Source organism: Quercus lobata, chromosome 9 (genome assembly GCF_001633185.2).
Source record: "Quercus lobata isolate SW786 chromosome 9, ValleyOak3.0 Primary Assembly, whole genome shotgun sequence".
Taxonomy (NCBI): Eukaryota; Viridiplantae; Streptophyta; class Magnoliopsida; order Fagales; family Fagaceae; genus Quercus; species Quercus lobata.
In genome coordinates this window covers 35337409-35354540 of record NC_044912.1, presented here as the reverse complement: position 1 = coordinate 35354540, position 17132 = coordinate 35337409, and the positions used below count along the sequence as shown (strand labels likewise).

At 36.1% G+C, this 17132-nt stretch overlaps 2 protein-coding genes across 4 annotated transcripts; one reads left to right on the top strand and one right to left on the bottom strand.

The window, feature by feature from the left end:
- Positions 1–2828: 2828 nt before the first annotated feature.
- On the top strand, positions 2829–11836 carry LOC115959730 (general transcription and DNA repair factor IIH subunit TFB4-like). Of its 3 annotated transcripts, none has more exons than XM_031078257.1 (11): positions 2829–3075; positions 3143–3231; positions 3313–3592; positions 3722–3768; positions 4515–4552; positions 4654–4699; positions 6553–6606; positions 6719–6787; positions 9574–9650; positions 10358–10453; positions 11278–11836. In XM_031078257.1, exons 1-11 carry the CDS (start codon positions 3045–3047, stop codon positions 11420–11422), a joined length of 972 nt encoding a protein of 323 aa, XP_030934117.1. In that variant the 5' UTR covers positions 2829–3044; the 3' UTR covers positions 11423–11836. The 3 variants fall into 3 exon arrangements, with proteins under 3 accessions (XP_030934117.1, XP_030934118.1, XP_030934119.1); XM_031078258.1 differs by lacking the exon at positions 11278–11836 and adding an exon at positions 10871–11241 and having other exon boundaries at positions 2831–3075; XM_031078259.1 differs by having other exon boundaries at positions 2839–3075; positions 11301–11836.
- A 303-nt stretch (positions 11837–12139) lies between these two features.
- LOC115959731 lies at positions 12140–15867 on the bottom strand. Its single transcript, XM_031078260.1, has 6 exons — positions 15469–15867; positions 14436–14553; positions 14114–14325; positions 14006–14033; positions 13374–13482; positions 12140–12604 (listed from the first exon to the last, which is right to left on the bottom strand). The coding sequence occupies exons 1-6, from the start codon at positions 15727–15729 to the stop codon at positions 12523–12525; spliced, it is 810 nt and encodes a 269-aa protein (XP_030934120.1). The 5' UTR covers positions 15730–15867; the 3' UTR covers positions 12140–12522.
- Between the last annotated feature and the right edge of the window lie 1265 nt (positions 15868–17132).

Genomic DNA, 17132 nt, shown 5'->3' with positions numbered 1-17132 from the left:
AAGAAAGACTCCTTGGCTGGAGAAAAAAAACAAACGGAAACTAATGAGTACATGGTAGATAAACGAATGAAAAAAAAAAAAAAAATTAAATGTCATACGAAACCAAAAAATCAAGAAGAAACAATTAGGGCTGTAATTGGTTCGGTTCAGTCGGTTTTTTTTATCCGGCCAACCGAAACCGAAATTTTCGGTTTTTAAAAGTCTCATCTGAAACCGACCAAAGAGTTGAAAAACTGTCGATTTCGGTTTATTTAAGTTTCGGTCGGTTTCGGTTCCTTATCATTTATTTTCTAAGAAAGCAAACAAAGAAAAAAAATAAACAAACCCAAAATATAAAAAAGAGAGAAGAAATTAATTAATTTAGAGCATGGATATAGCTAGCTCATACAACTACATATGCCACCAAGACAACGGGCCTCCGGAAATATTTTTAAAACAGACATACACATCTATGCACACTATTTTATCCTGGTACTCATTCACACTTATCAAGAGGCCAAAATGGTCAAATGACCATAAAATTCTAACTATATAGTTAGTAGACCCAATTTCTAAATTTTATCATTTACTAGCATCTCGAGTGTATGAGATGCGATTTTGGCCCATAAATCGAGTTTCAAAGACTCGATTTTCATGGCCTGAAGTGGCATTTGTTTCCTGCGTGGAAATCGAGTCTGTAAGACTCGATTTATAAACCAAAAAAATTTTAAAAAATTCTATGTCTCTCGTACAAGCCGAAATATCCAAAATCCAAAAAAAAAATTTAAGAAATTCAGAGAGACTTAGATCAGAGAAGCCGAAATACCCAATAAATATTTAAGAAATCCAGATCAGAGGGAAAGACTCAGATCAGAGAAGCCGAAATACCCAAAAAAAATTTAGAAATCCAGATCAGAGGGAGAGATTCAGATCAGATCAGATCTCGGCCAGCGCGCTGCCTAGGTCGCGCGCGGCAGCACGTGGCCCGCGACCTAGGCAGCGCGCGATCTGGGCCGCGCAACCCAGGTCACGCGCTGCCTGGGTCGCGAGCCGTGCGCTGCCTGGCCTGGGGCGCGCATCGCCGCGCTGCCTGGGTTCTTCTCTCTTTTAGTTTTTTTTTTTTTTTTTTTTTTCTCTCTGGGTATGTTCTGGTCTCTGAATGGTCTGGTCTTTATAAAGGTTGTAAATCGAGTATTAGAGACTCGATTTTCATGTGGTCATCACGTGGAAAAATATGCCACATCGGACGTGATTAGACCATAAAAATCGAGTTTTTGAGAGTCAATTTATAGGCCAAAATCAAGTCTCATAGACTCGAGATGCTAGTAAATGATAAAGTTTGGAAACTGAGTCTACTAACTATATAGTTACAATTTTATGGCCATTTGGCCATTTTGGCCTTATCAAGAAGACAAACACCATAGTACAAGCAAATGTACATCAAATTATCAACCGGGAATTTGCACATGTTAGTTTTTGGTCAGACTAGATGCACAACCATTGGGATGGCTCAGGACTCAAACATGGTTAGATTATTATTCATTTTGGCTTAGATAAGCCCAGAGGAAAAATGATCAATTTGTTTATTAGAAACATAATCCCTTAAACTAGAAAAAGGGAGGGGGGAAGGTGCATTAAAGGTGGGTAAGAAGTAGTGTCTATGTACAGATGCATCACTTGAAATTCACTAGAAATTTGTACATGTTTCATTTGTTACTCAATATGCCCGAGATTAAGGTTATAGCAAGAAAAATATTCAATGCTTTTACATAGAAATTATAAATATGAGAAAGGTACACTCATCGGCAGATGCATTGTTGTCCGAAGTAAAAATTATAAAATCTCCAAAAAACTAATATATGGAAGTAAAAAGATATGGTAATAAAAAAGTGGGAAGAGAAGATAACATAGCAGTGAAAATGGAAGAATAAAAGAGGGGAAGGGTATTTCTGTAGTTATCTCATGCTCTAGGGTTTTAAAAAATTAAATAGCAAAAAAACTCAAGCCCCCCACGTGAAGGCTCGAACCTGGGATTACTAGCAAAACACAAAGTAGCGTACCACTAAGCCACTGATTAGTTATGTAACAGAGTTACGTAAATATATATATATATATATTCGGTCGGTTCGGTTCGGTTTCGGATAAAAAATCTAGCACCAAAACCGAAACCGAAAATTTCGGTTTTTAAAAAATGAAACCAAAACCGAACCGAAAATTTGGCAACAGTTCGGTCGGTTTGTTCGATTCGTCGATTTTTTGCACACCCCTAGAAACAATAGATGAATGAGGAGTATAATGAGGAGAAACAATAGATCACGTTGAAAAAAAAAAAGAAAAAAAAAAAAAGAGAGAAGAGAGCCTGGACCACGGTCTGATGTGAAGGTAAGATAGAGAAGAGGCAAAAAAGCGATGAGCATTTGTGGGCAAAAGACATCAGGTGGGGTATAGGTGAGAAAGTCATGAGTGTTTTACCAAAAACAAAAGAGAAAGTCATAAATGAGGTTAGTGGAAAGGGCTATATGGTAAAAGACTTATAAGAGCACTTTTCTCTCGTAACTTTTCTTCATGAGATTTGCGGACCCGAGAGAGAAAATTTTCTGCCGGATGTTCATCCTCAATATTTTCCAAAACAATGGAAAATACTGTTTTTTACTCTATTTTTCTTTCCATCCTCCCTAACTTCCCTCAACCAAACACAGTGTTAGGGAGCAATAATGTATTTTTGCCTATATGTTACTAACCCAAAGGAAAATTACCAAACCACTCTTTTTATAAAAGAATATTTTTTTAAAGGACTTGATATTATAGCGTTATTTATTTAATTGATATGTCATTTTTTTTTAAATTATTTATACTAATATTAATTTTGTTACCTCAAACGTGAAGCAACTCTGATTCTTATCGAATTATCTTGAGTGGGAAAGGGTAAGGGGTTGGCAGTGGAAGTGGTGTCCGGTGGGGTGGTCTGCAGTGCAGAGGGAGAATCCCCATTTGTAGCCTCAAAGCTTCCCGCGAAATCGAAAATCAATTCCTAGCTCCTCCTACTTACTCAATCACAATCAGCCATGCCCTCCGCTCCTACAAAGCTCTACGCAGGTCTCTCTCTCTCTCTACTTTCTTCTTCTTCTTCTTCTTCTCATTGATGTTTTTGTTAAATTTGCAGATGACGTCAGCCTGCTAGTGGTTCTATTGGACACAAACCCTTTCTTCTGGAGCACTTCCTCTCTCCCTTTCTCCAAGTTCCTCTCTCACGTACTTTCACTCTCTCTCTCTCTCTCCTAAACCCTAACTCTCTCTCTCTCTAAAATAATTTTGATTGGTCTTCTTCTGCAGGTGCTTTCGTTTTTGAACTCGATTCTGCTTCTCAACCAAATCAACCAAATCGTAGTGATCGCTACGGGATGCAATTCCTGCGACTACATCTACGATTCCTCTTTATCGACCAACCCCGGCATCGAGAATGGAAAGCTCCCGGCTCTTTGCTCTGAGTTGTTGAAGAAATTGGAAGACTTTGTCACCAGGGATGAGCAATTGAATAAGCAACAGTCACAGTCTCTACCACCCACCACCACATCTTCGCTGCTATCAGGCTCCTTGTCCATGGCTCTTTGTTGTATCCTAATCCTTATAATGATGCAGCTTTTGTCAATTCTGTGTGTATAAATTAAAAAAAATGTGTTGTATATACATATACAAATACAAATACAATGGAGTGTTTTCGCTTCATTCATTCCATGAATAGATATACAGAGAGTTTTTCGTTCAGGACCACTCCATCCACATCCTCGAGTGAGTATTACTCTTCATATTTTTAATTCTTATGGTTTTTGCTAAGTTGGGATACTGATATTTATTTTGTTCATTTAACTGCCCATGTATCGTGGAGCTGTGGGATTTTGTTTTCCAAGATGATATGCATGTGCTATAATAATCTTGTTATTTGACAATACAACTTTAGAAAATATGTGATATGTTAATAGCTACTACAGTCTTTTTCAGGTTTGTAAAAACTAAAAACTACAGTTATCCGTTAGTGATTCCTATAGTGTTTTTGTTATGTTTCCTTCTTTACTGCCTTTGCAAAAATTTATATAAAGATGATCCTGGTCATTGATGCACTAAAAACTGTAATTATTGACAATGAATGCGAGCGCCATTAAGACCTTAAACAGAATTTTTTCTTTTTTGGTTCTACAAACTCTTGATTTATTACGAATGTTGACCTGTGGTGATATGATACTTAAACAGCTTTTGTTATCATCCAAAGTTGACATATATTTTACCAAACTCATGTGAATTATCATCCAGATTGATTTATGTGGCTGGCCTGATCAGAGCAATTGGCAAGGCCAATTTATATATGCATGTGCATTGCTTCTGTTTCTTAGAGCCAACCTTCTGTGGGTTTTTTTTTTTGTATTTGTATTTCTATTTTTATCTTTATTTGATGTTTCATCATTTTATCACATTCTTATAGGATTTTCATGAACTTAATGGTATATTTCCCTGGTAAAGTTACTAACATATGGGAGCAGATTTTATGTGTGCAGGGATCGTCAGATGGGCCAGAACAGTATGTTCTTTATAATCTTTGGAAGTATTTTATTATTATGTTATATTTTTTGTACTGCTTGGTTGAGCTTTTACTCTGAAAGTTTTTCTCCCCTTCTCCAGATATGTTGCAATCATGAATTCAATATTCTCAGCACAGCGTTCAATGGTATGCAGTTTAAGCTTTTAACATGTCTTATTAACAATCTCTTTACAACAATCTAATTTTTGGATTGCGAATGGCTGGATCAGTATTTGGAAATAGTCCGGTGTCTTTCATTCAATTTCCCTTCAATTCCAATGAAGGTTGAGAATGCTTCTAGGAATTCTAGTTTGATATCCTATGATGTTAACTTGTACCATAAATGGCTCTGGTTTTGGGTCCCCAAACATTTAGTATGAAAAATTGGCTATTATATGTGGAGCATATTCAGGAATAATCAAAATCAAAGTCCCTAAGTTGTTATTATTGTTTGGTTGTTAAGCATGAAAGCTATACTATCCATTTTGCTATAGATGGACAAGAATTAGGTGGCAAATGTAGTTCATTTTGCCATAGTTGTATAAAATAATTGTGATTTACCATCATATGTAAATCTTACTTCGGAATGAGAATTGTGGCTGATTACCATGCATTTGCATTTTTGCCATACTCGTTAAAGAATATTTAGTTACCAAGTACCATAAATTGGCGTGTGTTCCGAGAATAATGATCATCAATAAGAGTCGCATCCAGTTTACTATCTAACATAAGTTTGACAATCTTCTGTTTGTGCTTCAACCACCCAGGTCTTGATTGTTAAATTTCCCATCCTTCTCCCTGCCAACATGGCATCCACTGTTTTAAACTGCTTTGTAATAAACTCCGACTCACATGAGTTCCTCAAAACACCTCGTTTTCACCAAGTTATCTAACCTCTCCTGTTAGCCTACTTTGTTTTATCCCCTTGTCAATTTTTTTGCCTTTATCCTCTTTGGATCACCTGCTTATTAATTCCCTTTCAAAAATTTCCAACTTGTGACCACCCTGTGTACTTTCTCCCTGTTTCTCTCAGGTTTTTGTTCATTTTCTTCGTAACCTGTTTGTACTTTTGACTTGGCTCTGTTGACAGTGCTGATGAATTGAACAAATTCAAGCACTATTCAAAACCTTTAATTTTGAATGGAGCTAAGCAACCAAAATGCAAGGTTCACTACCAATGGTAGTTTATTACAAGATTTAGTTTTTTTTTTTTTTTTTTTTTCCTTTTCCGTAGTCATAATAGTAAGTGAAGTATCTGCAAATCTCATCTTAACGATGTGGTGAAGACTTGAATTTGATCATTATTTTGAAATGAAAAAAAATAAAATAAAATAAATAAAAGGGCCATAAATTTGATTTAGGCATTTGAGACGGGATAATCTTGACACATAACAATGTTCTCTTGGGTCCATGTGAAATATTGGGTTTATCAAATAAGATTGTACCCCATGGTTGAGACATCCCCTATAAGTATACACTTGTAATATGGCTGTGTGAACCAGGAGTCTAAAAGTCAAAAAGTGGGCCTATTGATTGTTAAACATTCAGCTTCTTTGTCTGACAATTTAGCCTTTAAAGGAAAATGTTGGTCATCATTCAGTTTTGTTAAACTGTTTTTGACATGTTCTAACACTCTGAGTGGGAAAAAACTACTATCAGCGAGTGCTGAAATGTGTCAACAACATTAGGGTATGTAATTTCATGTTTTCTCAATGCTGTGTGAGATATATGATGGCTTATTAAATTGTCTGTCTATCAAAGTAACTCAAGCTTTGTTGAACAGGTTACTGACATGCCAATTGGATGTCGAGTTTAGATATCTTTTTTAAACTGTATGCATACTAGTAGCATGTAGATTATGATCGCTTTAGGTACATTGGGAGAGTACAAAGGTCCCCTTATAAGATTTTTGATCCTTAACATCTTTTAATAGATTGAATTATCATTTTTGTTTTCAAGTTAAAGATGTCTCATGTGAAATCAATGTGCTCCTTTTGCAGGTTCCTATAGATTCTTGTTATATAGGTTCTAACAATTCTGCCTTCCTACAGCAGGTACTTTGTCTTTAGCACGCATTCTTAATGAATTTTTTGCCAGACATGAGTTATTATTAGCATCAGCCCTCTGTTTACTTCAGTGATTGCTTTTAATGTTTTTGAACAACAGGCTTCTTACATAACTGGTGGTGTGTATCAGAAACCCCAGCAACTGGATGGGCTCTTTCAATATCTCTCGGTAGGTTGTGTATAATTTTGGCAAAGTTCTTTCAATTTGTAGTCCTGTATCTTGTTCTCTGCTGATTGAGCTTGCTTGTCCTGTACGAACTTCATAATTTATTTTAAAATATTATGTGATATGCTTGGCAAATTTCAAGACTATTTGGCCTATAACATGAAATATATAAAGGGGAAGCTCAAATTGCATTATCTTCAAGATAAACACTACAATTCTGTCTGTCCGTTGCTAAATTTTCCAATAATCTGATGAACATTTGAAAGAGCTTACTTTCCTGATTATGTATATTGCTGATTACAACTCAGAAAAGTCACTGCAAATGCAAATTAGACTCCATCAATTGGGAGGCACGACATATGACAAATATACAGTGTTCTTTACAACTCTGTTACCTTGCTTATGTTGATTTTCCTGTCTATCAAAATGGGGATACACGATCTACACATCGTTAACTGGTCATAGGTTAAAATTGGCACTAGTTATAATGTTCTGTGATGCTTTGAAAAAAATTCCTTGCTTATGTTGATTTTCCTGTCTATCAAAAACCGGGGCTACATGATCTACACATGGTTAACTGGTCATAGGTTAACTTAAAATCAGCATTGGTTATAACGTTCTGTAATGCTTTGAAAAATTTTATATCTTGATGTGTATATTGTTGAGAGCATTTCAAAAGAACCATTGCATTTTCAAATAACTTGGTTCATGAAACCTGAAATAAAATCTAATACCGGTGCCGAATTAGTGAGTTTACTATCATATCACTTGGCCTGTGCATGTCTTAAGCTCAGGTTGGCCAAACTTGTGTAGCTCCAACGGGAAAGACTTGGACATGGTTTGTTCAGATTATGTTTCAAAACAGACATTGTTTCTTGTTCAATGTGGCCTGCTCTTTTTTTGGTTCTTCATAGGTTGTTTGGATAACTGATATTTGAATTCTAGGTAATATCTCATATCTGGCTTAATAACAATGGGGTATGAAGCCCGCACAAGAGTGAGATCTTGAGATTTTTGTTGCTGTTAAAGGATAATGGTGTCATGACAATGAACACTCAAAAAGGGACTCGTGTTTGAGGAAACAAAAAGATAGGACCTAGGAATCACCGCCAAGTAATGAAAAAAGAAAATATAACCTACAAATCACCACCTATGGTTGATTGGAATCACTACCAAGCACTGGAAGAAAACTTCCAACCCAAGTTTTATAAATCAATTTATCAACTATTTACAATAGTGAGTCCAAGGGTTTTTTAATAAACTCTTATAGTTAGATTCAACATGGAAAGAAAATAAACTCAAAATACATAAGATATGAAAATAAAAATCAAATCCCTCTAATAGCATCAATCAGCATCAATCAACATCAATCACAATCAATCAGATCCAACAAAATCAGTTAGAATTAATATGTCCAATTCATTGTTTGCACCAACTCACCCTAGGTGGGAACCTCGTCAAGAGTAGCTCATGGTGGCACAATATGGATTGTGAACCTTGGACTGGCTGGGACTTTTTTCTTCTTCTCTCTTTTAATAGTAAAGGTGTCGGGTTGAAGAGCTTGTAGGGGTTCTTTAATGGGTTGGGTTGTAATCCTTAGAAAACCAAGTGGTGTTGTTTTAAACTTTAGAAAACCAGGTTGAAAGGCTTGGTGGTGGCAGCTGCAAGCTGGCCTCCACTGTAGGCTTTGTTGGCGCCAGCTTGTCTCAACAGCGCTTGGAGATGTTTGGGATGTGTGACGAAAAGACCCTTTGTGGTCAAAGTTGATGGCAGAGCCATGGGTTGATGACAAAGCTTCAAGCTGGTTTGGGATGTGTGACGAAAAGACCCTTTGTGGTCAAAGTTGAAGGCAGAGCGATGGGTTGATGACAGAGCTTCAAGCTGGTGGTTTGGTGAGCATGTTCATGGCTAGGGAGGTTTGGCAGCAACAGTGTGGACTGAATAAACATGGCAATCACAACTAAGGTGGCCTTGACTTGTTGTGACCAATGCCTAGGATTGGGGTTATGGCAGCAAGTTCATTCCCACTATTTGTGGCTGATTGATTGACAACATTTGGGACTATTTGGATTGCTGGTGGTTGTTGGGGTTCTGTTTGTGTTGTGATGCGGGGCGGTTGGCTGCGCTTTTCTATCAGTGCTGTGGATAGTTTGGGATTTTTATTTATTAATCTTTTCCGGATAAGTAAATAGTCCAGTGATTAAATGCAAAGGGGCACAACCCATGTACACAAGATGTATACAAAAGAGAATATTTACCCATGTGCTTAATGTACACCAACATTAAGCACACAAATTACAGCTATCAAGCATCTCGAACATATTGGCACGAGAACAGACCAAAAGCATTATTTAAGCCCTGTTAGCGTCTTATACCTCAATGATATTCTTGTACATATTAAATCAACCGTGGCAACTTTTATTTTCTGCTGTTTCGGTATTTGGTTCAGAATTTATAGAACTCTTCAGGTTAGAAGTGAATATTTATTGTTAGGTTCAACATAATTGATTTGGTTTGAATCAGAAAATCTAGCAAGAACTTGGTGGACCTTTAATAACTTTGAGATATTTTGCTTTTGAATACCAAACTTCATTCAGATTTTATATAAAAAGGTATTGATGAAGCTGGCTTTCTTTTGTCTTATTGAAGATCTGCCTTTACTATTAGTGATATATATTTTCTAACAATTTTGTTTGTTGCATTTGATCTCTTTGGCCTGTCATATATATATGATTATCCTTTTTCCTATTATGTCACTCTTTCTAACTTTTGTTTGTTGTTTCATGCAGACGGTTTTTGCAACTGATTTGCATTCTCGAACCTTCCTACAGCTTCCTAAGTCTGTTGGTGTTGACTTCCGTGCCTCGTAAGTCAAAACTCTTAGTCTTTCATTTGTGTCTCTTTATGTTGTTGTTTCATGACCTCTGTTCTTCTGGATTTTTACTTTTTGAAATACCAAAGTCACAGCTTTATGTTTTATTGCTGATCTACTCTATATACTGGTGAAGGGAGCTGCATCAATTACTGTTTTTTAGCAACTGTGATTATCCCTTGAATATACTGCCTGCGCTACAACTGACCTTAATTTGGTAAATTATTGTGTGTGTGGGGGGAAGAGGGGGGGTAGAAAATTCAAACCGATTAGAAATACATTGTTTTTATGTGCAATGAATTGATTATCTGTATTATTTTTTACATAAAGCTAAACATTAGAGGGTAGTTCTCAACTTTACTTTTGGATCTAGATTGATGATTTTGTTTGGGTGTCTAATAATAGTGGATACAGCTAACATACTAGAATGTCACAATATGTAGTTTTGTCACAATATAACATCTTCCATAAGACCATAGGAAGTGATGAAACAACCCTTGGGTTACTAATATCAGTCATGATAGGCTGTTTTCTTAATCAAAGCAAAGCCTTCAATCTCATTTGCTATCACTTTGAAGCAGTAAAAATCTTAATTTGTTTCCCCATATGTAATATGTATTAGCAATAATTTAACATACATGCACACTCACACACCCACCTTTTGAATTCCTTGCACCTTATTGAGATTATGAAACTTGCAGGTGCTTTTGCCATAAAAAGACAATAGACATGGGCTACATATGTTCTGTATGCTTGTCCATATTCTGTAAGCATCACAAGAAATGTTCAACCTGTGGGTGAGTAGATATACCATCTTTTAAGTTGTATTATGATGTTTATGACATGCTGCTTACAATAGTGTCACCGCTTATAATCAAACTAAACCTATTGGTAGTTGTTAGAATAATGGTTAAGTAATTAAAGTCACCATTTCCTAACAATCTAAACTTTTTGGACAATTGATAGTTTACCAGACTAAGTATAAAATCACAAAGAAACTAAAAGAATTTTTTGCTATGAGGATATCCTTAATGCTATCGCAAAAGGCTATCTTTCTGATTAAGCCTGAGATATGGTCTTGAATCATCAGACTTGAGGGTTGAAGGGAGTGAGAAATCTTTTCTGCTCTCCAAATAGGATATGGGGGTTGCCAGTAGCTGGATGGTGAAGCCTATTACAGTTTGTGATGAATTTCTACGTTGAGCTTTTTTCAGGAGTTTGAGATGGGGACAGGAGAATTTGTTAGTATATTATTTGGTTAGGCCACTGTGGAATTGCATGATAAAGTGAGTAAGGTTGACAACAACATGAATGGAAAAAATACCATGACTTCATTGCAGGAAGAAATGCTTTACAACCTGAAGGTAAGTTAAAATGAATCAGTGGTTGGGTTTTTGGTGCAAACTTAACCAAAAATAAAAGGAAAGAAAAGAGAAACAGTCACTGTAGATTGCTACTCTTGATATTTGGTGTCAAAAAAATAGTTCTCTAGATGAATCAAATTACTTCTGCCTTGGACATCATTAATTTGCCAAATAGTTATTCTGTAAAAAACAAACAATAATTGTTCTGCATTTCTGAGAGGTTAGTTCTATTATTGATTTGCCTCTCTTGATTATAGTTGTGGCTTTGGACATCATGCAGGTCAGTATTTGGTCAGGCCCAGACAGATGTTGCCTCTGCTTCCAATCTTAAGAGAAAGACTCCAGAATCATAATCTTACTCTTCTACATGCAGATGTATTTTTAATTATTCATTTTTGGTGATTCATCAGAAGTAAAATGATCTGTTTTTGATGCTCTTCCATATATTACAGTTCAATTATTTGTGTTGTTGAACTGGTATGTCTGGTTCGAATTTCCTAGCAATTGGTTTTTTTCAATTGAGCTGTTTGGGAACCAGAAAATATTTGCTGAGACAATTTAGGTATACCGTATACATCACAATTTTGGCCCCTATAGCTAGTAGAGCATATCAGACTTTTGTTTTGAGATGTAGCAATGGTTAATTTTGCATTCAACAAATTGTGCTAAAAAGCTAGCGGTTGTACCAAAAGGTAATTGGCAATGTTGCACCTTGTCTTTTATTTTAATCTTAGGTTTTTGACAATGTTGCACTTGTCTTTTATTTTAATCTTGGCAAGTATGTTGCCGCATATGAACATTTGTATGAATTCTACATCTTTTTTTCAATGGGTTTTTCTGAACCTTATCAATAACGCTATATTTATACTTAGTTAATGTCATTTGTGTGGGATGCAATTTATAGTTAAGGAAATGTTAGTATCAAGTTTGCAGGAGCGACTGACTTGTATTTTTTCTTTTTCTTTTTCTTTTCCTTGAGAATGACTTGTGCGTATTCATGTCAATCAAAAGGAAAAGCAAAAAAATAATAAAGAGCATGAGAAATTGAGAGATGGTTGCATGGCTTTTATCTAGCCTTTACAATCATTTAGGAAAAACATCGGAAGTGGAGGAGTTGAGCAAACTTGGCTTCACAAATACAAGAAATCACATTCGAGTAACTCTTGGCACGTTGCAATGTGTTGCTAGAAAGAAATAAATAACAGATATAATGAATTTTTATGGAAGTCAATACCTTGATGGCAATTTTTTTTTTTTTTTTTTTGTGTGGGGGGGGGGGGGGGGGGGTGTGTGTTGCGCTAGAGATCAATTGAAACAGCAAGTCGTTGAAGGAGTACACCGGTTTCAAAGGCAAATGCTATTCACAATTATGTACAAACAAAATAACCACGGTTGACAGGAAGTGTTGAATCATAAAGTTGATTTTCCTGTACAAGCGCAAGAGGCCAGCATTAATGTGTCCAATTGCAATCATATGGTTCACAGCTATGGAATAGCCATATTTATAGAGCCCTCATAACCACTTTGCTGGTTGTGTGAACGCCCAGTGCGGCAAGTTTGAACACAGCACGAGTCTTATATAACCTGCAACACAAATCCCTTGTCAATGAAGAGATGTCACAAAGACAACACATACTCAAGTCCTTTTTGCTGAGTCAAAGGTTAAGAATTCTATTAGAACACAGCTGAAAGCTATTGTTATTAGGACACATACACAAAACCTTGCAACTTATCAAACACCGGGGCTATAAATACAGATATTTAACCTGCGGTACTAATAATAAACTTTGCCTCCTAACCACAACCTGGAATTCAGATCATGCAAGTTTCCAAGTTACACACGCACCCAGTATGGGAGGATGAAGTGCCAGTTGAACTATAGCTCATTGGTTTTAAAAGGGTCTATTCATTAAAATTTAAATGATTAAATGTAAAGATGCCATAAAAATCATATTCACTGTCTACACATTGTAAAGCATTCAAACATGTAACAAAAGATGAAAGTGATCTCTTGCTCTTGGTTGAAGGATTGTACAACTGTACGAAAACGTCTTGCAAGTAACTGATTGCATACCTATAGGTACTTAGGAAGTTGGGTTGGTGTGGGTATTGGGGAAGAGGGAAGGACAGATGATTTCAGTAGTTTTTTTTTTTTTTGCTTGCCAATACTAGTCTTGTGTTTTGATCTTCCATGAAATGTGATGCATGAGATGCATCTATTGTAAAATATTTTAAATTATGTAACTACAGCTTATATGAAGTGTAATACCATAACTGCATGTCGGAATAGGATCAAAAATAACATTCACCAAAGCATCCTTACTGTATACTTAAAAAAAAAAATTAAACTCACCCTGCTAGAGCAAGTCCCCAGGTGGACAGGGTATAAAACAGAGTCCCAGCATGCCAAATGCCTAAAACCTTCTCCAGTTTGCTGACACCACCTACCGCCTTTGCAACAGCTGGAATTTCATAATATCACAAAGATAAGTAACACTGACAATCACTCCGGCTCACAAGACCACATGCCACGGGAGTAGCCAGAGCCAGGTCTGTCATTCACTATATCACTGAGAAAAATGCGAAATGTTCTAAGTTACCCCATCAAACTCAGAAAGTGAGTAACTTGTACACAAGGTATAAGGAACGTTTCTATGGATTTGACATTTAACTAATCCATTAATTTAATGTTGTACACAAACAAAGCACATACAAACATCTACCCAATTCATTTTCTTTTGTGGTTGTTAATAAATGCTAGAGATTCAGATAACAAAGTTGATTCCAATGAAAATCGGTTTCCTTATCCAGCAACAGAAGATGATTGCAAGATAAATCAGTTATTACCAAAAAAACCTTACTCACTCCCTATACTACAAAATAAAAAGGTTACAATGATAACAGATTATATGAACTTTATGAAGTTTTGGATTAAGAAATCATGATGGAAAAAGCATGCTCAAAAATTTTAGACTGAAAACTTACTTTTTTGCAACTCTTCTGGTGTCAAATTCTGTAAGCACAAGGAAGCAATTGGTTTTAGATACAATATATTAAATAGTTAAATAGCAATAGGCTTTGGTTGCCATTTACCTGAGCTTTTGGGTTTGACATAATGCACCTAGCCATAAAGTTGGCAACCCCATCCACCACGTGCTCCTCACTAACAACTACATATTTTTCATCATCAATTCCACTCCATTCCTCAACATTGCTTGGGACCATTTCATCTGTGACCCATACCCACCAACTGGGTTCTTCACCGTCAACTTTGATTAAAATTTCAGCTGAACGCATATCAGCATCTAATCAAAGAACAAACTCAAGAAACCAGTGAAAGATCAAAATTGTGTTACTTATGGTATAGATAGGATGTGGCATTGAAGTTTCAAACCCATGAAATAAACTAAAAAACCTGTGGCCTCCTTGAAAGGAAACTCATAGCTAATTCCATTGACCGATGCTTGCTGAAGGGATTTGAGGCGAGCCAAGAAGTGTTCAGAATCCACAGTTGCTACAAGCCGAGCATACAACTGCAATTGGAAATTGAACACCGCACATCAATAAAAAATTGAATCTATCCCGAGCGACCAATTTCATTACTTTTCAATATAAAGATATTTTAATTTTGAATTTTGAAATTATAACAACAACAACAACCAAGTCTTAGCTCTAGAATTGTGGTGTCGGCTAGATCCTCAATAGACTAATCAGGGTTAGCCACAAGAATTATTTTTTGTTATTCTATTCTATCCCAAGTTATACTCTTCATTACCACCTTAATGGACATGTCCTTTTTTACTACTTCTAATAATGCTATTTTATGTCTTCCTCTACCTTTTCGATCCCTCAACCTAAATCAAATTACTCTTCTTCATTGGTGCATTAATCGTCCTCCTCCTCTATGACCAAAACCATCATAAGTGACTCTTTCTCATCTATTCATCAATAGGGTCCACCCCTATATTTATGCAAATTTCCTCATTTTGAATCTTATTTTTCCTTGAATTTGTACCCATCCATCTTAACGGTCTCAATTCAACGACACTCATTTTTATGGATATGTTGCTTCTTAGCAGCCAAAATAATATAGCATAACTAGTCTTATGGCAAACTTATTAAATTTTCCCTCTAACTTAGTAGGCTTGAAATGATAAAGCCCAAAAATAAAACAAGTAGGAAGCAAAATTTAACAATGAATTTGGTAGGTCTTTAATGAAAAAAGCCAAAGACAACTAATTACATTTGATAAAATATTGGAACTTGGAAAAAGACAAGTAAAGGGTATGTGAAGGAACCTAATTTCGTAATCAAATTATCAACTTTCTCCAATTCCATAAAAACCCCACACGAGAAATTCCACAAAATTCAACATCAAACGATGAAAACACACAAAATATACACACAACTAAAGAAATCAATCAAGCTTGAAAAGAACAAAGACGTACATCTGGAGGGCAATCATGTGATAAAGAAGGGGATTCAGAGAGGTTCTGAAGGAGCTTGAGATTCTGCTCCAGCAAGTTCTTGAGACGCCGATTCTCCGATCGCAGAGACTCCAATTCTTCGTCTGGAGTTGCGGTGTTCTGTTCCTGGTGTTCGTGTTCGTGTTCGTGTTGGTGGTGGTGGGTTTTTTCCAAGGCCATCCAGGCCACGTCGGCAACCTCTATGACCGTCTTCGCCACCTCCACTGCGCCGTGGGCTCTCATGGTTGTGAGCGAAACCTTGGAACCTTAATCTAATCTATCGTTGTTGGGAAGATTGGTCAGGTTGTCGTTTGCGTGTTGGTAATGGTAATGGGAATGGGAATGGACCGTGGTTCTTAAAAACTTTTCTTTTTCACATAGAGGACAAAAAACGAGGTGGGTATTTGTATTTTTTTTAAAAAAAAAAAAACCTAAACGCCCACGTTTTGTTGTTGTTGATGTTCCCCACCCCAAAAAAAAAATTTTCAACAACCAGTCCAATACAACTTCAAATAAAACAAAAATATTTGTCCACATTCAGCCCAGCCCAAAATCCTTAATCATACAAAATTCTTCTCCTCTAACCTAAAGGCACTTCCAGCCCAGCCCAACCCCAAATCTGAAATATCTAATCCTAATCAAACAAAACAAACTCTTCAATCATCACCTCACGCTTCTGCCTAAATTCCTAGTCTTCACACAGTCACGCCTCTGCGCTCTGCTATAGCTCCACTAGCCACTGACCTGACCTATCCTTCATTGCTCAACCTCAAATCCTAAAGCCCTCACCTCAATTCCTCAAGGTATCTCATTCAATCATTCTCATCTCAGTTCTCTCTCTCTTTTTCTAGAACTGAACTAAATACTAAATAGCATAATAGAAATATCAAGTATGTGTATGTGATATTTTTTGCTAGTAAAGCAATTTATATTTATTTGACTTTATCTTTTTGTGTTTATTGTTATTGGATTCTTTATTCTTGACCCACTAACTCTATGACTCAACCTTTTCGGTTTTTGTGTTGTTTGTCTCTTGAGTGGGTCCAAGTGAGGTGAGGGCCATGAGACTGTGTAAGAATGAATTTTCTATGATAATTTATTATCTCTCTCTTCCATGTTAGTTTACCATTTTTTGAATTGATTTATTTATTTATTTATTGAAATTAGATGCCAAATAATGTGCAAATGACAAACAATTAATGCATTTTTTAAGAAAATGTTGTATGTCATTCAAAACTTAGGTAATTTGTAGAAACAAATGTTGATACTTCAATGTCTGATGAGCGTCCCTCCAAATGTTCAAGAATTCGATCTAAAGAGATAGACCATGATCCAGGATCACGTAAATAAATATATGAATTATCTATCAACAAACAAGATGAGATTCGACCTACTTATCTCATAATAGCTCCATATTAACCTAGAAACATAGAATATCCATACGGTGGACCGAAAAATTATCATTGTAGTTTTCAATTTTTGTGGTTTGAATCACATGAAAATTGGTTGAATTATATTTTAGTATATCTTTACTACAACTTGCCCCCCCCAAGTTTATAATGACATAGTTGTAAATAAATTGAAAATAGTGGACCCCACATATTTGTCCAAACTCTTTATTTCTTCTTCATTCTTTCATCCCATTT

Excerpts from the sequence above, each read along its gene's own strand:
- LOC115959730 (XM_031078257.1), top strand. The coding sequence starts at position 3,045 with ATGCCCTCCGCTCCTACAAAGCTCTACGCAG. Across the intron at positions 3,769-4,514 it reads CACTCCATCCACATCCTCGA|ATTTTATGTGTGCAGGGATC; the intron begins GTGAGTATTACT and ends ATATGGGAGCAG. Across the intron at positions 6,788-9,573 it reads GGCTCTTTCAATATCTCTCG|ACGGTTTTTGCAACTGATTT; the intron begins GTAGGTTGTGTA and ends TGTTTCATGCAG.
- LOC115959731 (XM_031078260.1), bottom strand. The coding sequence starts at position 15,729 with ATGAGAGCCCACGGCGCAGTGGAGGTGGCGAAGACGGTCATAGAGGTT. Across the intron at positions 13,483-14,005 it reads ACCAGAAGAGTTGCAAAAAA|CTGTTGCAAAGGCGGTAGGT; the intron begins GTAAGTTTTCAG and ends ATGAAATTCCAG. Across the intron at positions 12,605-13,373 it reads TGGGGACTTGCTCTAGCAGG|GTTATATAAGACTCGTGCTG; the intron begins GTGAGTTTAATT and ends TTTGTGTTGCAG.